The following is a 26,620-nucleotide window of genomic DNA, read 5'->3' on the forward strand; positions in this document are numbered from 1 at the left end:
AGTCAGTGGGAGACAAATACTGAGCTAGATGGTATTCAAGATACAGTACAGAATATTCTGAATCATAGTATGATTCAGGATACGCCGCCCTTCAATATATATTTCCAGAGCAGCTGGCAAGCACTGCAGTGGACAAGATGAAAATTAGACTTGGGACGAATGTGCCCCCCCAAATATTCTCCGAAGATTCTCAGGGGGAGAATATGAGGCGAGGAATTCTGAGAACTATCTGCTGCATTTTAAAACAGTCTTCAAATGTTCGCCAAATAATCCCCACTCTATCATTTCCAGAATGTTTTTCCAATAACCCTATGTTCTAATATTAGTTATTATGAGAGGAGGAGAAAAACTTCTCTCTGTCCACTTGATCCATACCATGTGCAATTTCATACACCCCTATCCCTCTTACTCACCGTTTTTTCTAACTTAAAAGGGCCCAAGCATTGTGCTTTCCTCTGAGGGAAATGCTCCAACACACTGATCATTTTTTGGTTGCCTTTTTCTGCACCTGTCTAGCTCTACAATATCCTTTCAAAGGTGCAGTGACCAGAACTGTACACAGTATTCCGAATGCAGTTGCTCCATAGAAATTCATATAAGGGCATTACTACATCTGCAGGTTATTTATTTATGTATTTATTTACTGATTTAATTAATTAATTACATTTATAGACCACCCCATCCAAAGGCTCTGGACAGTATACAACACGTTTTCAACCCCTTCCCTAATTACCCTTAGCATGGCATTAGCCTGCTTTTACTGTGCTTGTACTGCTTTTAGCGTGCACTGCACTCTGAGACCCTTTTCCTGGTAGATCTCTGTCAACTTGCTTCTGAAACATTCCCCATTCATGACAATGGGGGAGAACTACAGAAATGCTTCTAGAGACACTGCCTGTTCTTACCAGCATTGGGGCGGCCTTAAGAAGCTGCTGAAGCCCTGGGCTGCGGCATTTCAGCTCCATAACGCCGTGCATCATGTCTGTGCGAATATTATTAAAAGAGCAAATCTCTCTCTTCTATTTATTTATTTATTTGACACCTTTCTACACCGCCCCATATGCAGATCTCTGGGCGGTTCACCATCTCAAACACGGCCGCCATGAAAACATTCACACCATTTAAACCAGCTCAGATATAGATCGAAAACTCTAAGACTTTAAACTTTAAAACCATAAATTAAAAGCCTGATTAAACAGGTACGTCTTCGGATTTTTGCTTTCAAGCATCCAGAAAAGGGGAGTCTCTGGTTTTGTGTGTTCCAAAGTCCCAGAGGAACCCGAGAGGAGGCCTGTGTACTGGTCAAAGACTGTAATAGAGTTGATCGATTGATCGATCTATTTAGAGAAGGTCTGATTTGGAGCCAAGCCAGTGGCAACCCTAACTGGACCTCCACTAATGATCTTACTAGGCAACGGGGTTCATAAAGAAGGCGGCGTTCTTTTGAAGGGAGTGAGGAATAAGCAACACTTTCTCAAAATATAGATGGACCTGTGTGGGACATATTTTTTATTGCCGGGCTCCTATGAATGAGCAAGACTGTCAGCCAGGCTCTTCAGCGGACACCTCTCACCCGCCTGCCCCCCAGCCGCTCCTCTCCCTTCACTTTTCAACAGCCCCACGCCCCCCCCTCCTCCCCAGCTCCATCCCCGTCTGGGCACACAGGGAGGCATTTCCCCCAGCACTTTAATCCAACAGTCCCACTGGGAATGTTTACAGCAAAATGCCACTTGAAACATCTTATCAGGGCCCGCTGCTATCTGCTGCCACTCAGGGACTGATATCCACTCAGCTGATCCCGGCGGCAGTGAAGAGGGGAGGGCGAGCGTTAGAGGGACAGTCCAGGCCTTGGCACGGGGCTGATGACCAGCCCAACGGAAACCGGAGGCTTCAGGGTGGAAAACACTGTGCAGCGGGACGCGGGAGGCTGAGTACCACCCACCTGGCTGCGTGACTGCTGTGTGGTGGCTCTCACCAGGGGGAGAGCAACTGGCCATATCCAACCCCAGCACAGCATCCCTCCAGTGGCTGTTGCTGGTGCCTGGCTTGTGTTTCTTTTTAGATTGTGAGCCCTTTGGGGACAGAGAGTGATCTAATTAATTAATTAGTTAGTTAGTTAGTTAGTTAGTTATTTCTCTATGTAAACCGCTCTGGGAACTTTAGTTGAAAAGTGGGATGTAAACCGCCCAGAGACGCAAGTTTTGAGTGGTATAAAAATATGTTAAATAAATAAATAATAAATATCAGTAGTCGTCGTCGTCGTCGTCGTCGTAGTGTGTATAACCCCACCCACTCCATTGCAGAATAGGGCCGTTCCACTCCGACGTCTGGTTGCATAAGCACAGTTGCACCATGGGACGTCCATTTTTACCCAAGGATGTCAGTTCATGCAACTGTGTTGAACTAGCTTAAGTTGGGATGAAATTACCCTTTTCCTCAAAAGCACAGGTGGAGTTTTACACATGGGCAGCAGCATAGGTAGTATACAGGTGTCCTCGCTTCACTTCAGATCCCCACTCAGCCATGAAACTCACTGGAGAACTCTGGGCCAGTCCCTTATCTCTCAGCCTAACCTACCTCACAAGGTTGTTGTGAAGATAAACATAACCATGTACACCGGACTCCCTGGAGCAAGAGTGGGATATACGTACAAAACAAAATAAAACAAAATAAAACAAAAATGGTTTGTGCAATGGCATGGACATTGTGTTCAAAAGCACATAGGACACGCACCTGTTAGCCACTAGAATTGCTAACTTATGGGCCTATATGGGCCTCAAATACTACATGAAGAGCTGTGGGTCGCCGGTTGCCCAGAAGCTCCAGAACATTTTCCCACGGAGACTTGCAAAAGCCAGAGTTAGGCTACTTTGACTGACATTCTGCACAATAGGACACCAGCCTAGTAATGCTGCATGGCATGCAAGTTGCACAAACACGTTGCACAAGAGTAAGCCCATTGGAAATAATGTGGTTGTGCTTGTGGAAAAACCACAGTTGGCGTTTGCACAAATTGTTACTAGGCTGTTGTCCCACTGTGCATTACGTCAGCCCCAACATATTCCAATGATGAAACCATCTTCCGCCATAAACGCTCAGTGCAGGCTGTCTCCCATCCAAGGAGTCCTTCAGGGCCAACCCTGCTTAGCTTCCACAGCTGAACTGCATCAGGCCTCTTCGAGAGCATTAATCTGAGCCAATTTACCATCACAGAGCTAACAGGGGCCGGCCTCCACTGGGAAAGCAGGGAGGGCTAAAATGCACAGGGTCAAGGGGCAGTTTTAGCATTGCTGATAGTCAGGTTGCCGGATCCCAAAACATGATGTTTTGATGCACAAAGGGAGACCCCTGGTGCTGGGAAGTAGCTAGTACAAGCAGTCGGATCCTTCCTTGGCGGAAATCACTATTTCTGAATTGCGTTTCAAAGCAGAATCTTCGGAACCTCGGAAGCTGCCTTACACCCGGTCAAACAATTGGTCCCTCTGGCTTAGCATTGTCCACACTGACTGGCAGCAGCGCCTCCAGGGTTTCATGCAGGAGTCCCTCCCAGCCCTACCTAGAGACACTGCCAGGGACTGACTCTGCAACCTTCTGCATGCATGCACGCAAGGGCGCCCCACCTGCACTTTTTGGAACCAGGGCCCTCTCCACTCCCCGACTGATGGTAGGTCACAAGTTAGGCAGGTCCAAGGGTGTCGCCAGAGGTGCACCGAGGTGATTTTGGAGCCTGGACCGAAAGGCCTGCGGAGGGCCCCCCTCCCCTGCAAATTAAGCATCATCATGCTTGGACGGGCGACCACACCACCGGGGACAGACTAAAGAGGATTTGGGGGCCCCCCAGGAGCTATGGAAGCCCCTGGACTTTGGCCCAGAAGAGTGCCTCTGGGTGTAGCTATAACTGAGCCGATGGGTTCAAGGAACCCGGGGCCCCCACTCTTGCGGGCCCCCCAGCTCCACCCCTCGCTATTTTCTTCATTATCTCCTAGGGGCTACCGGGAAGAGAAGTGAACACAGGCCCCTCGTTTCACCCCCTGGGCAGGTCAATTCTACCCTAACAGGACCTGATGAATTGGGGGGGGTGCCCAGTTTACACACACACACACCGAGATTCATATGCTTAACTAGTCAGCTTCGAAATTAAATGAGGGCATTCGCCTCCCCTAATGAGAAGTGACAGTGGCTCCAGTTTTGGGCAAGGGAATTAGTCGAGGGGGCGTCGTCGTCACAGTGGAGCCTGTCTCTCCCAAGCCTTTTTCCTCTGTCCTTCTGGGTTCCTTAAGGGGGTTAAAGCCCATTTACTCTCCGTGAAACTCATCCGTTTTGCTTCCTTTTGGAAAATGACAAATTCGGTTACTTGCAAGCAGTTTATTGAAACTAATGGGTCTATTAATTACAACGGGAGTACTCGTGAGTAACTGGGTCCGGATGCGAGCCAGCTGTCCCGTATCTGTAACATTTAACAATAATAGTAATAATGATGATGATGATGATGATGAAATTAATTAATAATAAACTTTGTTATCCACCCCAAAATACATCGTTTTGCTGTTTCCTCAGAGTTTGTTGGTGAGTTCAGTCAGACTGAAGCTGATTGGACATTAAACCTGTTCGGTAAAAAGACTGTTCTCAGCTGGATTCAGGAACTGAGTTTAAGGACTAATTGCAAGATGGCTTTCCGGGAGACCATTTGTGTCTTTCTCCACTGGTAGAGAGTAGGGATGTGCATGAATCCAATTTTCAGATTCGATTCGATTTGAATCGAAGTGGCCCGAAACAGGATGATTCGATTCAAATTCAAATCGATTTGATTCAAATTAATTCGACCTATTAGGGGCACCTTTTTGACCAATCAGGGCGCCTGAATGATTTTTAAAAGGTGCCAAAATGCCCCTAAATTGTCATTGAATAGATTCAAATTCAAATCATTCGATTCAAATTTGCTACACTATGAACCACGCCACCTATTGAGATCATCTGGAGAGGTTCGTCTGCAGTTGCCAGCAGCTCGTCTGCTGGCTACTCAGGGACAGGCCTTCTCCCCGAGGCTTGGGAACATATGTCCTCTTGAAATAAGAGCCTCCCCATCTCTTACAACTTTTTAAAAGGCAGTCAAGATGCATTTGTTCACCCAGGCTTTTAATTAGATATTGTTTTAATTGTGTTTTAATAGTTTTAACACTTTTAAATTTTAATTGTTTTAATTTTTTAATCTGTTTTATTGGGTTTTTGTAAACCACCCAGAGACTTGCGTATTGGGCAGTATACAAATGTGTTAAATAAATAAATAAATAGGCCAGATTTGAGTCAAGCTAAGTCAAATTTGAATTGATTTGGACAAGCCTGGTAGAGCACGAAAACATGAAGCATGCACAAACCCACCTCATTGGCGACAGTCTGAGCTAGCGGATTACAAAATAGGTTCCGCTAACAGGAAGATAAACCCAAGTATGTTCCCACTTGCATGTGTTCTATACCTGTAATTCTCTCGTGAAGACACAGTACCAGGTCAGCTGAAATCTGCAGAGGAAATGACTCGGCACATCCCCTGCACTCATGGTCCCATCCAACCCAGTGCTGGCCAGGAAGAGCGCTAAGGGGTTACCCTGGCTCCTGGGAGGCTAGAGGAGTCGCCCTCCTAGCAGTCCTGCATTGGCATCTGCTGCCTCTTCTGGGATAGAGGATTGAGTGAACGGGGCTTCTTTAAACAATGCAGATCTTTTACAATAATTCAAGCTCTAGGACCATAATATACTATGGCTGTATCGTCTGGCACTTTGCTGTCAGGTTCCAGTCTGGTGGATGGGGGAGCGAAAGAGGGAAATATTGGGGAGGAGCATCCGTTACACTTTGGAGTCATCTCTGGGAGAATTTAAGCACCAAAATGGAGCAAAAGTATGCAGAGCCTTGGCATGCCAAATGCCTCTTCCAAGGGATATTCCAAGTGGCACACTTCCCTGCCCTCCCAATCCCCCCTGCCCCTTTCCATCACGGAAGCAGAGGTACTACAGGACAGGTCCCTGGGCGAGTGAGCTCTCTTGCACTCTAGCTGTGAAGGCAGGCTGTGGACTGCTGCCTGCAAGAAAAAGCATTTCCAGAAGCCTAACCTTGAGACATTTTCCTGTAAAAGGTAAGGGGGGGGGAGAGAGAGAGAGAGAGAGAGACAGAAGAAAGGCAAGGCAAAAAAGAAAAAAGGTGACCTGCTATCCTCCCGTCTAATGGATTTCCCGAGGCAGGTTCCTCTCTCCTCCCCCTTTGCAGGTTATCGAGTGTATCTGCTCCGGCCTGTTGGAGTGCTTGGGCTCCCTGTGGGATGGGGAGGGGTTCCCCCCCCCCTTGCCCGAATGCAGCTGGGATAGGAGACCGATTGGCTTCTCCTCTCCCTGGCAACAGTTCCGGCCTCTGAGGGAGGTGGCTGAGCAGCAGAGAAGGCAATGGGATTCCGTTCGAGGTTTGCTGAGCCAGGAGAGGGAAGAGGGTGCACTGCTTCAAAGTCCAGCCCACCCCGCACCCCGAGAGTTGTTAAGAGGCCTTCTGTCACCCATATCCCTATGGAGATGAAGAGGACAGAAAAACTGGAAGATGCCACATCTGAAGATCTGGAACAATGCAGTGTCCTTGGCATCTCTCCCGTTGTAAGAAGCTGGCAAGGGAGGGCTGTCTTGGAGCAGGCGAAGTCACGTGGTATATAGACTGCGCTGATAGGGAAGTTCAGGAATCTTTGGGCAATGTTTTATACTCTTCTGGAGATGGCCATGCATTTGGAATTGGCCCTATTGAGTCTGAGACAGATTTTTGTCTGCTTCTTGTGGTCATGTCAATTTTGACAGCACGTCTTTATTTGTACACCAACCCTCTTTGGAACCAAGCAAGTTCTGCTGCTACCTGGGCATGATGTCATTTTACTGTCAAGTTTTACACATTTTAGCCACCTCTCCCAACCTCAAGGCCCCCCCACACAGAGCACACCTGGCCCAAGTCAGTTTGCAAAAGCCGCTTTATTGAAACCCTGCCTGGCGGTCACCTCTCCTGCCTGGAGACGGAGCGCTTGGCTGAAGAGCAGAAGCGCCTGAAGGCCCCACTGGGCCGGGCAGCTCTTTTGAACTTAACTCTCTCCACAGACAAGGATGCCAGACAAGGGTGAGGGGGATGAGCTCTACTCCCAAGGAGGCACCAGCAGCCCGCTCTTGCTCAGCCAAATGTGGCTAAAGGGCCATGATCCGCTGGTGTAGGGCTGGGAGTTGCCCCTGCTCCCCTTGCCGTGACCTATGCTTGCTGATTCCGTATTGGGACGGAAGCTCCTCCAACTTCTTCGGACTTCAGGGAGCCACCACAACTCAGACCCCGCTTCTGAAATGTTGTGCATTCAAGCGCGCAAAGTCCAAACCGTGAATCTGAGTTCTAGTCCCTGCTTGTTCTCAGCAGCACCTGGGCACCCACAGAGCCATTGTCTTTAGCTGCCTCAAGATCGCTGCCTGGCGTGCTCTTCCTGTGGAGGCAAAGAGAGGGAGGCTAAGCCAGCAAGCGGAGAATCTGAAGAATTTATAGGAAAGGAGGAAGCTGCCTTAGACCGAGTCAGACTTTTGATCCATCTAGATCAATATTGTCTACACTGACTGGCAGCAGCTCTCCAAAGTTTCAGGCAGGAGCGCTAGCTGGAGATGCTGCCAGGGACTGAACCTGGGACCTTACCTTCTGCATCCACAGCAGATGCTCTTCCACTGAGCTATGCCACCCTTCGAAAGAAAGAGAGGGAAGGTTTCTTCCCACCCCACCCTGCCCTCCAGATACCTTGACAATGTCCTGGAGCTCCGACAGGGCTTCCTCATACTGCGGCAGGAGCGCCCGGATGTGTTCGTTCCTCACGAGCTGCTGCTCCAGCTCCGGCAGGCCAGCTTGCTTCAGCATTTTCAGGAATCTGTGTTCCTGGAGAAGATGAGAGAGTTGACGCCGCACCACACTCTTCCCTCGTATCCCCGACCCAAGAATCGACACGAGGCTTAGAGAGCCGGTCTTGTGGTAAGGAGCATGAGCTGTCCCCTTTGCTGAGTAGGGTCTGCCCTGCTTTGCACTGGGACGGGGGGCTATAGGCGAGTGCTGTCTACTCTCAGAGAGTCCCCTTAGGGGATGGACCCGTAGCTCAGAGCACCGGCTTTGCATTCAGAAGGGCCCACATTCACTCCCTGGCAGCATCTCCAGGGAAGGCCGGGAGACTCCTGCCCGGAACCACGGAGAGCCGCTGCCAGTCAGGGTCGGCATGACTGAGCTAGACGGACCAAGGGTCTGACTCAGTATAAGGCAGCTGCCTATGGACTTACCGTGCCCTGCCCCAACCCACAAGCACGGTTCCCCCAAAAGGAGGACTGGACAGAAAACTGGGAGGCCCAAGGAGCAGAGCCAGGCTGTGAGAGCTCAGACAATGCAGCTTCTGTGCCCGCAAAATATGTTAATATTGATTTTTTAATTAATTATTAATTTATTTAATAGTTCTTCCGTTTTCTCAGCCTCCAGCGGGCAATCTTGCCTGACGTTCCCAGCACTTCTCAGAAGCAGTGCATGTGCCACCGGGGGGGGGGGGCGGACTTCCTCACTTTGCTTCTAGGCGGAGGGAAGAACATAGGGAGCTGCCATATACTGAGTCAGACCATCGGTCCATTTAGCTCAGTATTGTCTACACAGACTGGCAGCGGCTTCTCCAAGGTTGCAGGCAGGAATCTCTCTCAGCCCTCTCTTGGAGGGAGGGAACTTGCTCCGTCCTCTAAGGGGAATCTCTTACAGTGCTCACACTTCTAGTCTCCCTTTCATATGCAACCAGGGCGGACCCTGCTTAGCTAAGGGGACAAGTCATGCCTGCTACCAGCAGACCAGCTCTCTGGTCAGAACTGGGATCCACAGCTACTACTGCCACCAGGGACACAGACACCAGTGGACAAGGAAGCAACACATGTCCGTAGGCCGCCAGGGCCGAGGGGGCCGCCTCAGCATGCCCTCACCCCCTGTTCCACACCCAGCCAGGAAACGAAGCCTCACTGGCTAGGAGCGTGATGCATGGCCCCTTGCCCAGAAAAAGCTGCCAGCCGGGGAACAAATTACTTGCTGGCAGGGGGCAGGCGAGGGACCGAATGCACCCCCCGCCCGACGCTGGCCATGCCCCTAGGATGGTGTGCCTCTGATGCCGGCACAAGGGGCATGGCCGGGAAAGTCACACGGCTGTGGGGGCAGTTCGTCCCTGGGCCACCACCAAGCCCCCGACATGACCGACGGCTGCCCTCTCCCAAACAGACAACGTACCTGTTGTTTCAGCAGCATGGTGAAGGCCAGACCAGCTTTCCCACCACGCGCCGTTCTCCCCACCCTGAAGTCAGAGAGCAGAAGGCAGTCCCTTAGATGAGCTGCCAGTTCCGGCCAGCCTCTCTCCCCTGCCCCATCCCGAACAGGACGCCGCTGCTCGTGAGTTCACTCACGGTCTGGAACCCTCCTGCCTTCCCTCGGGAGGAAGTTACCGGTGAATGTAGGTCCTGATGAACTGAGGGGCGTCGTAGCTGATGATGCATTTCACTCCAGCAATGTCGATCCCTCGGGCCGTGGCGTCTGTGCTGATCAAGCTGTTGAGAAGGGGGAGAACCCAGACAAGTCATGGTAGGATGCAACCAATCTTTCCTTCATTACCAGATCTTTTTGGTTAAATATCACAATACCTTATATACCTGTGAAATATACTGAACTGTCTTGATTATGATAACTGCTGCTAGGATTCTCTATGCTTTATATTGGAAAGTTAATTTAATTCCATCATTAGAAGACCGGCAACTTAAACTTTGGGAATATGCATCAATGGCTAAGTTTACTCCATACATAAAGAATAAATCAGAGGATAAATTTGTTTTAATGTGGGAACCGTTTATACATTATGATTTGGTTCATGTTCAACGCCATATCCAAGAGTTGGATTTTCTTTGCAAACAAGGCCAAAGTTCTATATTTTCCATTTTGATGTCTGTATTGATGCGTAGATATCTTACTCAGCTGTGATTGGGTTAGAACAAAATGAGAGGAGGAGATGAGATGGGGAAGTAGAATCCAAGCTGATGTTATTAGATAACCAGGTCATGTGTGTTTCTTTTTATTCTTTTCTTTTTTGTTGTTTATTGGCTGACTTAACATTTCTCTAAATGAATGAAGGAGAAGGGTGAGAACCCACACAGAGCTCTTCATTGCTACTCTTGCTACAACCCATCATCCCGAGTTACAATTCATTGAAGGGGGGGGGGTTGTCATTCAGCAACATCTGGAAGAGGACAGGCAAAGAAGCCCAGCTCTGGAATTCATAAAAAACAAGCCTAAGCTATACTCCAAGGGAAATGTGAGGGATACACCACCGAGACCCTAAAGGCGGAAGCCCCTACGAGAACTCCATGCGCTCCTGTATATCCCTCCATGAACCGGCCACTTTGCAGGCTTGTGGTGTGTGGAGCTGGAGGGAGGGAGGGATGGATGGATGGATGGATGGATGGATGGATGGATGAAGTGCCGTCAAGTCGGTGTCGACTCTTAGCAACCACATAGATAGATGCTCTCCAGGATGATCTGTCTCCATCCTGGAGCTGGATTAGCAAGGCAAAAATAAAAACAAAGAGGACGGACTGGAGACACTCACAGCTGGATCTTCCCCTGTTCAAACTCTTTCAGGGTCCGCTTCCTTTTGCTCGGGCTCAGCCTGGAAGAGAACTCGGCCACCGTCAGGCCGCCAAAGGCCCGGACCAGCAGGAAGAGCCTGGGGGGAGAAGGGGCAGCCCGAGAGTCGGCTTCTGTCCCGCCAGACCTTCCCCCTGCGAGTGGCCCAGCCTGCTGCTCTCACCTGTGCGAGGTCTCTCTGCTGTTGGTGAAGCAGAGCACCCGGGTGAATTTCAGGCGCAGGAGGAAGTGCAGGAGGAACAACGGCTTGGAAGCCAGGCTGCAGGGCACGTAGTATTGCTGCGGGAGGCAGAGGAGGAAAAGAGCCTTGACTAGGGGGAAAGAGGAGAAGAGCTGGTCTTGGGGAAGCGAGCATGCACTGGACCCCTTTGCTAAGCAGGGCCCACCTCGGTCTGCATTTGGAGGACTATTTGTGAGCACTGGCTGCTGGACGGGATTCCCCTTAAGAGACAGGGCAGAGCCACGGATGGGGCTGGAACCCAGGGGTAGAGTATCTGTTTGCATACAGAAGTTCCCAAGTTCAAACCCAGGCAGCATCTCCAGGTAGGGCTGGGGGAAACTCCTGCCTGACTGCTGCTGCCGCCGCCAGTCAGGGTAGATGATACTCAGCAAGGTGGACCAATGGACTCGAGGGACTCAGCATAAGGCGGCTGCCTAGAGGGGATGGGGCCATCTCTCAATGAAAGAGCATCTGCCTGCTTGCCATGCAGAAGGTCCCCGTTTCAGTCCCTGGCAGCATCTCCAGGTAGGGCTGGGAGAGACTCCTGCCGGCAACCTTGGAGAAGCCGCTGCCAGTCAGTGTAGAGGATCCTGAGCTAGATGGACCCAGGGTCTGGCTCAGCAGAAGACAGCTTCCTATGACCCTGTGGGTCAGCCATAACCATTCTGCTGCCCAAGAGGACGGATTTCCCCTTCCAGTCCTTGCTTGCCCGGTGCCTGCTTCCCCAGACCCCGACCCCACCAGGGACAGTCCTTGCCTTTCCTGGGAAACCAACCCTGGGGAACTCCCCTCTTCCAGCCACAGGCTGCCCCCCAAGGGTGCTACCACGTCAGGGCCACGTTCTCGAGAAAAGCACAAGTGGAGCAATATCCGTAGAAGCCCAGGGCCCGCTCCAAGATAGGGTACCAAGGCCATCCGGACACGGACACCCTGGATGGCCCAGTGCCCGCTACCAACTCCGGGCCGAGCCCCTTCTCCGCCCCACCGCATGGACGGTGCCATCAGAAGCCGCTGGGCCTTTTACCGAGAGCCCCTCCGGGAGGGCGTATTTCTTCTCGCCCGCTTGCTGCTCCCCTGCCGCATCGGCCTGCTTCTCGGAGGAGGCCGCTGCCGTGAAGAGGCGAGGCCGGTAGAGGTCCAGCTGCTGCAGCTTCTCCGGGTTGCGGGTCAGAGTGGCTGAAAAGAGGAGCTTCTGCAGAGGGATCTGGGGGCAGCTGGCCCTGGAAAGGAGGAAGCACCGGGGGGGAATCAAGAGACGGAAACGCCAAGCAAAGCACTCTCAAGGCTGCTCCAGCCTCTGGTTCTCTTGACATATCCCCTTTCCATGCCTGCTGCATGGACGGGACTCAGAGCCTGGTTTGTGGGCACACAACACAATGTTATCGAGAAGAGACGCCTTTCCAAGTGGTGATTCTCTTCTATTTAGCAGGGGGAGAGCAACTGGCCCGATCCAACCCCAGCACAGCATCCCTCCAGTGGCTGTTGCTGGGATCTGCTTTATGTTTCTTTTTCGATTGTGAGCCCTTTGAGGACAGGGTGCCACCTTATTTGTGTCTTGCTTATTTTTCTATGTAAACCGCTTTGGGAACTTTGGTTGAAGAGCGGTAGAGAAGTATTTGTTATCCACAACAACGTCTGCTGAGATCTATACACACAGAGTGGATGCAAAACCAGGAGACCCCAACTATGCTTGTGCTCAAGGTTGAGAGGAATGGGTTGGGCTTCGAGGTGCAAAGTGGTGGGCCCTCCGCGGCCGAGTGCTTTGTAAGGGTTTGGGCAGGGGCAGGTAGTGGGGGGCGGATGCTGGCACGCTCACCTGGCCGCGGTGAGGGGCCCCTGCCCTGCCCTCCTGAACAGCCCGGCAGGTCCAGAGCCCTCTTCTGCTCGGTACACAGCCTTCACTACCTGACGGAGCCAGTCTTGCTGCATGCTGTCGATCATGCGGTCAGCTTCATCAATGATCTGCACTCACACACCATCAGGCAGGAGAGAGAGAGAGAGAGAGAGAGAAATTCAGCTGACAAGGAGCGTGGGATCAGCCACTCTGATCTCTGGCAGCCAACCTGCATGCTACCTGGATTAGCAGCCACACAACCAGTACTCCCAGGCCAGGGCAGGGTGTGGCAGTAGGGCCTGCATCTGCCCCGCTCCCCAGAGGGGGAGGACAGAGATACTTTAACAAGTAGGCGGAAATTCAGCCTTGCATGGGACACGCGGCTCCAGCTGAATTCTCCTGGAGATGTGAAACCCAGGACCACTCCCTTTAGGACATGCAGCAAAGGAACTGTTCTTGGGGGCTGCCCCACAACTATGGGTCTCTTCCCCTTGGGCTCCCCCAAGCCAAGCATTCCTTGCAAACCCCAGAAGTCACTTTTGCATGGCTGGCTTTTAGCATAGGTGGGGATGGGGATTTTTATTTTTTATTTTTAGCTCCCATCTACTTCGTTCCAATCTCTGGGGCACAGAGGACTAGAAAGCTGAACACGGGAATGAAGGAGTCCTTCCCCAGCAAGTGGACCCGGCAACACCAGCCAGGGACTCATCTGCAGCCCGAGACATGGTGGGGGTTGGGATCATCCTGCACAGCGCAGGAAGGCCAGCTGGTTTCTCTCTCACCAGGAAGCGAAGCTCTCGCAGGCTGAACTGGGGGGTCTGCTGGAGATGGTCTACCAGGCGCCCGGGGGTAGCCACCACAATGTCCGCCAGACTGCGGAATCCGGTCAGCCTGGAAGGGAAAGCCCAGAGACCGTGAGGAGGAGGAGCTCGCTCACAGGAGGACACCAAAAGCTGCCTTATACAGAGTCAGACCTTTGATCCATCCAGTTCAGTCTTGTCCACAAGGAACAACAGCAGCTGCTTTCCAAGGTCTCATAAGAACAGCCCTGCTGGATCAGGCCCAAGAAGCCCCATCTAGTCCAGCATCCTGTTTCCCACACAGTGGCCCACCAGATGCCACTGGAAGCCCACAGGCAAGAGATGAAGGCAGGCCCTCTCCCCTGCTTTTGCTCCCCTGCAACTGGTACTCAGAAGCATCTTGCCTCTGAGGCTGGGGGTGGCCTACAGCCCTCAGACTAGTCGCCGTTGATAGACCTGTCTTCCATGAACCTGTCTAAGCCCCTTTTAAAGCCATCCAAGCTGGTGGCCGTCACCACATCCCCTGGCAAAGAATTCCATAGATTAATTATGCACCGGGTATAAAAGTCCTTCCTCTTGTCGGTCCTAAATTTCCTGACCTTCAGTTTCATGGGGTGACCTCTGGTTCTAGTGTTGGGCGAGAGGGAGAAGAATTTCTCTCTCTCCACTTTCTTCACACCATGCATGATTTTATACACTTTGATCGTGTCTCCCCTTCGCTGCCTCCTTTCCAAAGTAAAGAGCCCCAGATGCTGTAGCCTTGCCTCGTAAGGAAGGTCTCCCTTCACCCTTCCTGCCAATGGCACCGGGGACCTCCTGTGGCTAGAGCAGGGACTCCATCACTGAGCTACGGGCCCCATTATAAGCGGCTGCCAACTGAGTCAGTGGCCCACAACCATATGAAGCTGCCTTGTACCGAGTCACAGGTACATCCCGACAATCTGCAGGAGCAGCAGGGGAAGCCCAGGGGAAGCCCATCGCTTGGGATGGAAAACCCCGCCATAGAGGGCCCACCAAGCGAATGGGCCACGACCCCCGCCGGGATTATGCACACACAAGAAGCCGAAGAAGGGAGCCGCTTACGTTTTCTCCACAAGGGACTCCTGCTCCTTCGCAAAGGATTTCTGTCCTGTCAGCTGGACCACTTTCAACCCTGTCCCATCCGTATAAATGTTGAAGACTTTCGTCACCTACGGAGAGGAGGGGGACAGAAACAGAGAACCAAAGACTGGGAGGCGCCCCGGAGAGCATCTCATTCAAGACACAACACTCCAGCTGGCCACAAGACAGCAAGGGGAAAAAAGCAGTCCCTGCCAGGAAGAACAGCTGCCCATCTGAGAAACGGTAGCAGTAGCAGAAAGACTGCTAAGCAGAGACATGGCCATGCCTCCAGGAAGCCCAAGAGCAAGGCAGGAGCTCTTGTCTGTCTGTGTATCCCCAAGTTAGACTGCTCCTGAACCTGGAGGCTTCACACAGCCAGCCTGACTAATAGCCACTGATAAACCGCTCCTCTTCCGCCATTAATCTGTCCAATCCCCGTTCAAAGTAGTTTAAGCCATCAACCCACCTCTCGTGAAACTCCATACGTGCCATAAATTCTGTGTGGTGTGAAGGAGGAATCTTGTTTGGCCTGAATCTCCACCAATCAGTTTCACCAGATCAGTGTTTCCCAACTAGTGTGAAGCCGACACACTCTGAGTCAGGTCCCAAAGCAGGGAATTTAAACTCTTCCTTCTTCTCCCACCTTTCCCAGCACTAAAGACTCCTTGCCTCTCCCCAAGGGAGTGCCCCCCGCCCCAACCAGCCTGCACCGACATCACTCGAGTCAGTCACACACCCAGACGGGGATGAAGGTGGGGTGTCACCATGGCTCCAAGTCACACTCAAGTTCTTGCCAGGTGTGACAGAACAGCAGGTCAGAGGAGAGCCTCCCTTGACTAGGACAGATTCACCACAGAGGCCAGAACATACCTGTTGGGCTAGCTCTTTGGTGGGCAGGACTGCCAGTGCCCACACATTGCACACGACCCGTTCCAGCAAGGCCTGCCAAGACAAGAGTCGGAAGGTGAGAAACAACCTAGAGCCTCTGTGTTCTCAGTCTGGGTGGAAGCAATACAGAGACAGACATCATGGCACCTGGAAATTCAACTGTAGCGCCTCGACTAGAAAATTCAGAGGGAGAGTTATTATTTTATTAATATTATTATTTAATTAGAGCTATTATCTTTATTTGACCCAGGCAGCCTTGTTTCTGTTTTAAGTAAAAAGTAAAGTTGCACTGTCGAGTCGGTGTCGACTCCTGGCGCCCACAGAACCCTGTGATTGTCTTTGGTAGAATACAGGAGGGGTTGACCATTGCCTCCTCCCACACAGTATGAGATGATGCCTTTCAGCATCTTCCTATATCACTGCTGCCCAATATAGGTGTTTCCCATAGTCTGGGAAACATACCGGCAACCTCTTGCTCGCTAGGCAACTTACTTCCCCACTGAGCCATTTACGTTACTTCATGAGGGGGGGGAAGAGAAAAACACTGAGCCTTCCCCTCCACAATATCCGAGACTCAGTCCAGTAATTTTGTCAAGTGGCCACTGTTTAGCTCCTAAGTTACGGGGCTGGCTCCTAGATCCAAAGCAAAATTGTCAAGGCCTGCTATAACATTTTGTTCTGGTTGCAGACCTTGGGGTCACTTTGGCACAGCGCACACACACACACACACACACACACGTTCTTCAAAAGCTCACCTGTACCACAGGAATGACAAAGGCTAGCGTTTTACCGCTACCTGTAGGGGCCGACACGCAGATATCACTCGGCTGGTAGCCACCCCTCCCAGTCAAAAAGCCACCGGACACACTCTCCAAGATGGCTGGAATCACTTCCACTTGAACTAGAAAACAGAGAACACACACACTTTCTAAAAACTGTGATGGAGACCGAGATGAAGGCGTGCCCGCCCCCCTCTCCATTGCTACCCCTGTAACTGGGATTGGGAGGTAGCATCCTGCTTCTGAAACTGGAGATAGCAATTGTGGCCACATCGACTAAATGCAGCTTTAATATGCAACAAGACATGAAACATGAGGTTTTATTGTTACAGAACCAGCCCTGTTCTTAGGATACCTGGAAATAAGGACTCTATTCCATTGGCTTGCAGTTTCTTTGTCAGCCTAGGGTGGATTTCTGGGACATCCTGGAGTGGAATCAGGTTCTCTCTGATGCGCCTCTGAACCAGGTTGGGTTGGGCAAGCCACTGGGGCAGAAAAGGCTGTACCTGAAAGTTATATGCACAACCTAAATGTTGAAAATGTGGTTGCACTCATAAGAAGATAAAAACAGCCCTGCTGGATCCACTTACAGCCTAATTAGTCCAGCATTTTGTTTCCTACTGTGGCCCGCCAGATGCCTCTGGGAAGCCCACAAGGACATGAGGGCATGCCCTCTCTCCTGCTGTTGCTCCCCTGCAGCTGGTATTCAGAGGCCTTCAAGACTAGTAGCTATTAATAGATCTTGCCCTCCATGGATATGTCCACAGCCCTTTTAAAGCCATCGGATCTAGTGGCTATCACTACTCCAGAAAACTGTATGCAGATCTGTGTCCCCTTTGTCAGCTACAGCAGGCAAAGAGCCACAAAGGTGGTCACTGGCTTGAAGATAGATGCTTCCATAGTTCCACAGCTGAGAATTTGAGTTTCAAGATTTGTTCATTAATAGATCCCACCCCCACCCCCCCACATATAAGAGAAACACGATATGGCCCCAATTGTATAAAAAGAAGGGAAAGTAGTGATCACAGATAGAAGAGATTACTTAAGAGGATTAAGTTGGGACTTTAATGACTAAGCATACTCAATTAGCAATCAGATCCTCAACATTTTAGCTAAAAGTGAAACATTGTCAGTATCAGTGCAAATTATTTCCACATCATACATCATGTGCTGGAGTGTTATGCATACCGATCACCAGCTCTAGCCACTGAATACCTGCTGCACTGCCTTTCGGTTATAGCCACCAAGAACCATCATGCTAGAAGGTGGAGTTGGCTTCAGATTCAATGCCAGCTCCTCTCCGCCTTGACTCTCTGTGGCTCTAATTTCAGAGCCGCTCTCTTCGTCATCCACTGCTGGACCTCTGCTGTCCAAACAACTCTGCAGATCACTTTCACTTTCTGGTGATAAACAAAGACAAGACAACTGATGGGTATTTAAGATAAGAAGTCACTCACAGCAACCTCAGGTCTCTTATGCCGCAGGTGTGAAGCCTCAGATATCAGAGAAGAAGCTGGAGGGAGCAGGATTAGCTGGCCCCAAGCTGTGCTGCCAGGTCCTCATTCAGCAGGACTGCACAACTTCAGCCTTCCTGAAGATGTTGACTATAACTCCCATCATCCCTGATTTACTGGCCACTGTTGCTGGAGTTGATGGGAGCTGCAGACCAATAACAGCTGGAAGGCAGAAGTTTTGCAGCCCTGTTGTACAGGAAGGGCTAAAAAAAAAAAAAAGCAGTGTGGGCATGGAAGGTTTACTCTACCAGCCCTCAAAGAGCTGGGAATGAAAGCCAAGCAGGCACCTAGCAACTAACATTAGAATTACTAGGATCTGCGAGAGAGACACACCAGCCAACAGCTGCTCATGCAAACAACGCAAGGTGGATTAAGACGACGCATGAATCCCACAACAGCAGCTTTGCTAAGTAGACAGCATCAAGGATGCAGCAAACCCTACTCAGGAACCTTGTAGGTGCAGTCTCCCACCCTATACCATTCAGGTGAGCAGCCTACACCTCCTCTCAGCTGCTGCTGTGCAAAGCCAGGGCCAAACCAGAAAGTGTGGACTACTCTTCGACTCGGCCCTCCTGTCTAGAGAAAGTGGCCCTCAGCAACCTACTTCAGGGAAAGGCTACAAGAAAGCCCAATCCTAGCATCTCAAAGGCAGCCCTACGCCTGCTGCTGGCTTTACTCTCACCTACTGCTGCCCTTTGGGCTTGTCCTCCAATTCCCGGACAGGCATTCCCCGAACTCTTCTCCCCACCAGTGCCCAGCCCCTTCCGCCGCTTCCTTGGGGCTTCTCCTCCAGCAGCACCCTCCACCGGCCTCCTCTTCCGGACCTTCTCCTCCGCAGAGCTGGGCTCGCCTCCATCCCTCCCTGGCTCTGCAGACGACTCCTGCTGCTCGTTCTGCCGCTGCCGGGCTCTGGCCCTCTCCTGCAGCCGCTGCAGGAGCAGCCGCGCCTGGTCTCCGGCAGCCGCCTCTTCGCCAGCATCATACCTAAAGGAACGCACAAAGGAGACAAACCCTTGAATTATGTGAAGTCCACAAAAAGAGCATCTGCACACTTGCATGCAGGTCCCAGATTCCTTCCCTGGCAGCATCTCCAAGAGAGGGCTGGGAGAGAGATTCCTGCCTGCAACCTTGGAGAAGCTGCTGCCAGTCTGGGCAGACAATACTGAGCTAGATAGACCAAGGGTCTGACTCAGTATATGGCAGCTTCCTATGTAGGGATGCATTTCAATCATCACAGGGAGCTGCAAGGCAGTAAGGAGGGACAGCAATGCTACAGGAATTTCCAAATATAAGACACACACACACACCCCAAAATTAAAAATCAAGAATGCTTTAGAAGCACTGTTATTGATTGCGTGTTTCAACACTGGATAACCATCATTTCCCCTCAAGAACATTTATACTTGAAGCTGCCATGCCAGAAATAAGAGGAATGCTTTGATCAACTCAGGAATACAGTCGCTCGTGGACAGCAAGACTGCAGTGCCATCCCAGGGCAGCTACACTAGAAAGAGCTACGCTGAACTCAGCGCGCCGCTCGGGGCAGAGGCTCTGCCCCGCGGGGACTGCATAGCCCACCCCAAACCGGGGGAACGGCGAAGGATGCCGCAACTCACCGCTGGACGACGAAAAGCTCCATCCCCACCATGCCTCGGCGCAGCGCAATGACGCCATAGAAACCCCGGCGCCGAGCGATGACGTAAAGAGATTCTAGCGTAGAATGATAACATCAGCAGGAGCACCGGCGCTGAAAAATTACGTTTCAAGCTCTGATTTGGTCGGCCTAAATGTCGACCCCGCCCACCCCCGCGATTGTCTGACCTTTGAACCCCGCCCCTTATTCAAATATGGCGTGACGTAAGCAAATCCCGGAAGTTCCTGGAAAAGGCGCTCGGGCCGGGCAGGGCAGTTCTAGGTCTTCACTTTCCGTCGCCTCTATGGTTGGGGAGTGCTCTGTGACCTGCCAAGAGAGCCGCACGGGAAGGGAGGCTTCCTTTGTGCATGTGCAGAGGGCTTTTCTGCGGAAGGGTACCCTACTGGCTTCTCCTTCTTGACAGGGTTCCTCAAACTTGGGTAACCAGATGTGGGTGGACTACAGCTCCCATCATCCTCCTCAGCCACGGTGGGCACGGGATGGTGGCAGTTGTAGTCCCAGCGAGATTAAAAACCCTGCTTTATGAGATGTACATTCTTTGGCAGGGCTGCACAACTTCGGCCGTCCTGCAGATGGACTACAACTCCCACCTTCCTTATTGGCCACAGTGGCTGAGGATGATGGGAGTTGTAGTCCAACAGCTGGCAGACCACGAAGCTGTGCCACCCTGTTGTAAGGTGCATCTGAGGTTGGAAACTTGGAGGACACCCTGCTTTGGGGGAAACGGCTGAAATCCAGGCAGATGCCCACACAGCATGGAAAGTGGGTTTTCAAACTAGCCCACCACACAGGGCTGTCTGTGGTCATGGAAAAAGGAGCAACAGCTCCCTAGAGGAGCCATGACTTTGCAGATGCTCTGATGGAGGGAGGTTGGGTATGGAGACAGAGCTGCAGCTCTTTGGAAGCATGCTCCTTGTAGGTGAGCTGTGGTGTGCTAGTGCCTAAAGGCCAGCAGCCACGCCCCAGCACTTGGCCAAAGCAAAAACCCTACCTCTTAAGGTGGGGGCTGGGGAGGCTAACAGAAAGCTGCTGTGTGTCATACCTCTGGTCTTTCTAGACCAGTATTGCCTACACGGACTAGCAGCAGCTCTCCAAGGATTCATGCAGGAATCTTTCCCACCCCTAACTGGAAGCAGCCAGGACTGAAAGTGCCCCACTGCATCCTTTCCCCCTCCTGCCCTCCAGGGCTGCCCCTCTGGGTTGAGATCGCCATGGAGTTGCATGTAGTCATGAATTTTGGCCCACCATGGAGGGATCAACCTGACCCTCGCAAGCTTTTCAAGGAGTACTTCTTAATCCATGATCCAGGCCCACGGTTTTGCCATCAGTAGTACCTTCTCAGAGCACAAATGCTTGAGTGGTTTTTGGCTATGTCCACTCCCAAGATGGAAAGTCAGTAATAGCACTGTGGTACCAACAGCTTTTACTATGTTATCCCTTTTTATCCCTCCCCCCAAATGATTCGGATAAAACTGCGGTCTTTTTTGCACAAAGTGTCAGGGAGTATGAACAAATTGTTGTACCCCCTCCATGAAATTATCTTTGGAGGACATTCCTGCCAATTTTCTTTTCCATTCAATTTTTTATATCTAAAACTTCCTAAAGTTTTTAAAACACCATTGCAAATTTGACCACTGCTCAGGACAATCAAAGAACACCACACTGAAAGCCATTAGACTTTAGATCCCGCTCAGGTTGAATCAGGAAGACCCCATTCTGAGTGCAGGTGTGCACACACTGCCTTGATACTGCCGCCCAGAACATTCTGCACAGAGATGGGGAAAAAACTAGAGGGACCACTGTTCCCCAAGGGGAACCATCCCCTAAAGGGAAGAGCTTCCAGTGCTCACGCATCTGACTCCCATTCATATGCAACCAGGGCAGACCCTGCTTAGCTAAGGGGACAAGTCATGCTGGCTACCCCAAGACCAGCTTCCATGGTAGTCCACCACCCCAGGACCATCTCTAGCTTTTACAGGCCAAGAGCAGTTTGCCCCTATGACAAATCACGGCGGTTGGGGTTTTTTTAAGCTTATGCTAGCCAACTTTGACAACGTTTAGCCACTCCACCGGGGCTGTTTCTGGCTTGGGCAGGCGGGGGGGCGCAATAGTGAATCACAAACTAGGAGTGTCTCTGTTGTGTGGCAGGGGGCTTCCAGCTGCAACAAGCATGAGTCAGTGCAAGTTGGTGAAGGGAGAGGCATCTTTCATTTACACCAGAGTAAGATTGTGGGAGCATTTGCACCATACCCTACATTGAGGAAGGCCTTGACAGTAGGGTTCCCCGTAATAGGGATTCCCAAATATTGACTACAACTCCTAGCCTCCCCAGCCAGTGGTTACTGAAGCTGGGGGTGCCAATAGATACAGCACAGGGAACACCGACACCCCCTCCCTGTACATCCCTGGCAACAAGGCAAATGAGCTGACATTTATAGGTAAAGTGTGCCGTCAAGTCAATTTCGACTCCTGGTGCCTACAGGGCCCTGTGGTTGTGTTTGGTAGAATACAGGAGAAATTGATCATTGCCTCCTCCTGTCCAATATGAGATGAGGCCTTTCAGCATCTTCCGATATTGCTGCTGCCCGATAGAGTACCAGCGGGGATTCGAACCGGCAACCTCCTGCTTGTTAGTCAAGCATTTCCCCGCTGCGCCACTTAAGGTGGTTTCCTGTGACATTTACACTGGGAGAAACCCACCGAGTTGCTCTTGCATCCAGCTGGGGTCTGGGGCCTCTTGCAGGAGGAAACCCGGTCAATGCAGTCAACAATGCCACACACACACACACACACCCCGGAATGGCAGGGGTGGGAATAGCTGCACTCCCAGCCCTGGACACCAGCCCTGCCCGCCTGCCCGCCCCACTCCCAGACATTGCTCTGCCCCCAGCTGTACATGGCAGCCCCCCAACCCAGCCCACAGTTGACACAGGTCCCACACAGCTTCTTTCTATGGGTTTATTTGTTTTCCATTTCTACAAAGGAATGTTACAGCGGCAACGGCAGGGTGGGTGGGTGAAGAGGCAACCGTGATCCATCCAAGAGGGAGGCGAGGGGGGTGGGCCCCCTGCTCACGAGGAAGCCCACTAAGCAAAGGTGGAGCCATTCCAGCCCACATTGGCCGCATTCATGTCGTAGTAGTTGATGTAGACCCTGGAAAGCAAAGCGCAGGGTGAGGCCGAGGGCGCGGACATGCACATGCGCACACGCACCAGGGCGGGCCGGCCACCCCCTCCCTCCCTCCCTCCCTCCCAGACTACCTCCCGCCGCCCGCCCACTAGCTCACCTGTCCGCGGGGATGTGCAGGTGCTTGGTGAGGAGGTCGCAGAGGAGCTTGGTGTAGGTCTTGTTCTGCTGCCCGCCGATCTTGCCGATGCTGTGCAGGCTGCAGAGGGCGCAGGGATCCGAAGAGCCCCCGAAGTACATCAGCTGGTCCGCCACGATGTGGATGGCGATGTACTGCGGGGAAGGAAGGGCGCGGACACGCTTCAGCTCTCGGGACCCATCACCTCGGCTTCGCTTCCCCCTCCCGCCCGGGGGTCCCAGCCCCGTCTCCAAGCCCCGGCGGCCGAGCCCGAGCGCTTCGCTCTAGAGAGGCGGCACCGCATCGCTTTTGCGCGATCAATGATGGCCCGGATGCCTTTCCCTCCCTCCCGAGGCTGCGGGCGGCGCCTCTTCCCGGCAGAGCTCTCCCGAGCACGTGCAGAGCGCCTTCCCTGCCCAGCAGCCGCGAGGCCAGACAGAGCTTTACATGCGCGTCCAGAGTTGGGGACCCATGACGGGGACCGAGGCGGGGAGTCCTTGCTCGGCGGGGAGAGGCGGGTGAATCGGGTCCTGGTGGCACTCTAGCAGGGAGAAGGCCGGCGGCTCGCGGGAGCGGCTGGGCGGGCTCGCCGCCGCCTGCAAGCCCGGTCCCTGCGCCTCCCACCCCGCGCCGCGCCCACCCTCACCTGGGCAGGCTTGCCGGTGGCTTTGGCCAGCTGCTGGGTCAGCTCCCCGGGCAGGCTCTCGGGCACGGCGTCGCGGCTGACGTTGGTGTTCACCAGGAACATGGGCATCTTGGCGGCGGGAAGGCGATGGAGAGGGAGAACGAGAAGGAGCGCGCCCCGGGCTGCCTTGCGGGTGCTGCTGCTGGTGTTACGTGCGTGCCTCCACGCCTACCTTCCGCGTGCAAAATGGAGCTGCAGCGCCCAGCGCTGCCCCGCTTTGTAGCCGGCGGGGCCCCGCCTCCCCTGCCGCGGGAGCGCGCTCTTAAAGGACCAGCACCCAGCAGCAGCAACCCACGTGGACGCAGCCGGGACCCCGCGCAACCAGGCAACAAGGAACGCGGGATCGGGCCCGCCCGCCGAGCCAAGCCAAGGGCCTCACCCGGCAGAGGGGAAGGGGACAGCGGCGGCCCCACTGTGGCGCTTTCCCCGCCGGCCTCTTCCCGCTCCGTCTGCCCTGCCGGGCTCGCTTTGCATTTTGCAGCCTCGCCCGCCCCCCCCCCCCGGCTGGCGCCTGCCTGGCTCGGCTGCACGTCGCGAATGGCCGGCCGCCTGGCTGCGCGCGCCCCCGCGGATGGCGAAAGGGAGGAGGAGGAGGGCGCAGGCTGGGGGCGGGGAGGGACTTACGCCTCGGATCCGGCGCGGCGTCGGGGCCAGTGGCCAAGCTGGGGGCGCATCAGGAGCTGACACGTGTGTCCCCCCCCATCCCGACGACCATCCCCCCCACCCGCAGAAAAGCCACCCCGTGCCATGAGGGAGGGTCCCCGCGCAGTGGCCACGACCCGGGCTCACCCCGCACTGCAGAGTCAATATTTGTCTTGGGGCCTTTACGGCTGAGCTGCGTCGCCAGCCACGCGGGATGGGAACCGCTCCGTGCCCGGAATGTGCAAGAACAACTGTTTGCATGGCGAGCGGGAGCGGGGGAGGGAGCTGGACGGAGGCGGGCTGGCCCCCGGCCCCAGGCCAAAGAGGTCCGGCTTCAGCCTGGGGTGCGCAAGGGCCCCCGTTGCCCTTCGCGTGCCTGCCTGTGAACTGACAGCCTGCCCAAGAGATGGCAGGGAGGACCGAGACCCGGGAGCGTCCCTTTAGCTGCGCATGAAGCCTATTCGTTTGTTTATTGAGCGAGCGAGCGTGTCTTTTCTGTCCCTGTCTCTTCCTCCAAGGAAAGGAGGGGCGTAGGGCTGTGAAGCCCCGCCCCTTCTCCCTAGAAGATGGTTTTCTTCAGTAGCCACCATGGGGGGCTAGGAAAGACCCACGTTGGCAGTGACTGAAGAGGAGAGGTCATCGTCCCAAAGGATATGCTGAGGAACTGCCCGATTCTCCCCAGCCATGGAGTCCACAGGGGCGTCCACAGCTGCAATGCTAGCCTCACTTACTTGGGAGTAAGCCCCACACACTGAATTCAGTGGGGCTGGCTCAGTCTGGGGGAGTAGCTGCCCTCCTTCCAGAGACCCCTGGGCCCCAGCATGGTGGGATCTCCCCACATACACCCAAGCGTAGGGCAAGCAGGGTTGCTGTCCCGGGCCTCAATCTTTGGAGGGGCCCCGTGCATTAGAATTAGCTGGAAGGTGCCCCCACACTGGCTGACTTGCCCACACACACCATTGCCAGCTTCCCTTGGGAAGTGGGCCCCTTCTCGGAGACTTTTGCCCACAGCCTGTGGGGCTTTCGAGCACAGGCTGGCCTCTCGCCGGCTTCTGGGGTTGCGTGAGGCAGAGGGGAGGCGACCCACTTCATGCCTCCTCCTAAAGCAACAGGCGCCGTTTCAACAAGGAGGGCTTAATCCCGACTTTCTGCATGACGAGGCAGAGCCAAAGAGGAAGGCGGCCTTTGTTGGCACTGGAGAAAGACCAACAAGCTGGCCAGGCATGCCACCAGCTCCCTCGGGCACGGCGGGGCGGGTTGTCCGTGGGAAGGGAATTCGCTCCCCTCCTGATCCTGTCCTGTTTCCACATGGGTGGAAAGTTTGAACAGCTGCTCTATGCACTCCTCGTCACCTGTGTCCGGAGATACCCTTGAAGGCTAGGAACATAGGCAGCTGCCACATATTGAGTCAGACGATTGCTTCTTCTTGCTCAGTATTGTCTACCCAGACTGGCAGCGGCTTCTCCAAGGTTGCAGGCAGGAATCTCTCTCAGCCCTCTCTGGGAGATGCTGCCCGGGAGGGAACTTGGAACCTAGATGCTCTTCCCAGAGCGGCTTCATCTCTGAGGGGAATCTCTTCCAGTGCTTACACATCAAGTCTCCCATTCACATGGGTAGACCCTGCTTAGCTAAGGGGACAAGTCATGCTTGCTACCACAAGACCAGCTTTCCTCTCCTCTTTCTCTCCGATGGAGGAGGAGGTCCAGAATGGATAGTCCTTTATTGATTTATTATTTTATTTTATCAAATCTGTACACCGCCCCAAACTTTCATCTCTGGGAAGTTTACAATAAAGGAGACCCCACCCAGCACCAGCCACTGTGCAGACAGGGCCAGCATAGCATTGCCTTGGTCTCCTCCTAGCTGGCCATCGTAGTCCACATGGGCAGCAACCCTCGGCTGTTTTCTCCAAGGCCAACAGCCATTTTTCTCCACAAGCAGGAAATCTGGGAAGAGTCATTGACCTGATGCTCAAGGCAAAGGGCGACTGGGGTTGAGGGGCTAAGAAAACATAAGAACAGCCCTGCTGGATCAGGCCCAAGAAGGCCCATCTAGTCCAGCATCCTGTTCTCCACAGTGGCCCACCAGATGCCTCTGGGGAACCCACAGGCAGGAGTTGAAAGGGGCATGCCCTCTCTCCTGCGGTTGCTCCCCTGCAACTGGGATTCAGAGGCGTCATGCCTCTGAGGCTGGAGGCGGCTTCTAGCCCTCGGACTAGTAGCCATTGATCGACCTCTCTGCTGTTTCTAAAGGAACAGCCCACCTGAGCATAAACTGCAACTGCCTCCAATCATATTTGGCCCTTTGCACTCCGCGCCTCCTGCTCCCTGGCCAGGTCCCAACATCCCTTATGATGTGCAGCAGAGCTGGTCTTGTGGTACCAGGCATGCCAGCCTGTGAAGATGATACTGAGCTGGATAGACCAAGAGTCTGACTCCGTATCTAGCAGCTTCCTAGGTTCCTATGAACTTCTTCCCCCTTGGGCAAAGGCAGTCCACACACAGCTC

At 53.2% G+C, this 26,620-nt stretch overlaps 2 protein-coding genes across 2 annotated transcripts; both read right to left on the reverse strand.

Moving 5' to 3' along the window:
- Positions 1 to 6,976: 6,976 nt before the first annotated feature.
- On the reverse strand, positions 6,977 to 19,573 carry DDX51 (DEAD-box helicase 51). Its single transcript, XM_053279067.1, has 16 exons — positions 19,445 to 19,573; positions 18,511 to 18,812; positions 17,530 to 17,714; positions 16,670 to 16,820; positions 16,291 to 16,436; positions 15,518 to 15,589; positions 14,630 to 14,736; positions 13,529 to 13,637; positions 12,729 to 12,874; positions 11,937 to 12,132; positions 10,856 to 10,971; positions 10,655 to 10,771; positions 9,501 to 9,602; positions 9,289 to 9,352; positions 7,789 to 7,923; positions 6,977 to 7,486 (listed from the first exon to the last, which is right to left on the reverse strand). Exons 1-16 carry the CDS (start codon positions 19,474 to 19,476, stop codon positions 7,460 to 7,462), a joined length of 2,007 nt encoding a protein of 668 aa, XP_053135042.1. The 5' UTR covers positions 19,477 to 19,573; the 3' UTR covers positions 6,977 to 7,459.
- Positions 19,574 to 22,426: 2,853 nt separating this feature from the next.
- MIF (macrophage migration inhibitory factor) lies at positions 22,427 to 23,893 on the reverse strand. The gene is made up of 3 exons (XM_053279174.1): positions 23,433 to 23,893; positions 22,769 to 22,941; positions 22,427 to 22,635 (listed from the first exon to the last, which is right to left on the reverse strand). The coding sequence occupies exons 1-3, from the start codon at positions 23,538 to 23,540 to the stop codon at positions 22,569 to 22,571; spliced, it is 348 nt and encodes a 115-aa protein (XP_053135149.1). The 5' UTR covers positions 23,541 to 23,893; the 3' UTR covers positions 22,427 to 22,568.
- Positions 23,894 to 26,620: the final 2,727 nt, after the last annotated feature.

This window comes from Hemicordylus capensis, chromosome 15, assembly GCF_027244095.1.
Source record: "Hemicordylus capensis ecotype Gifberg chromosome 15, rHemCap1.1.pri, whole genome shotgun sequence".
Classification (NCBI taxonomy): Eukaryota; Metazoa; Chordata; class Lepidosauria; order Squamata; family Cordylidae; genus Hemicordylus; species Hemicordylus capensis.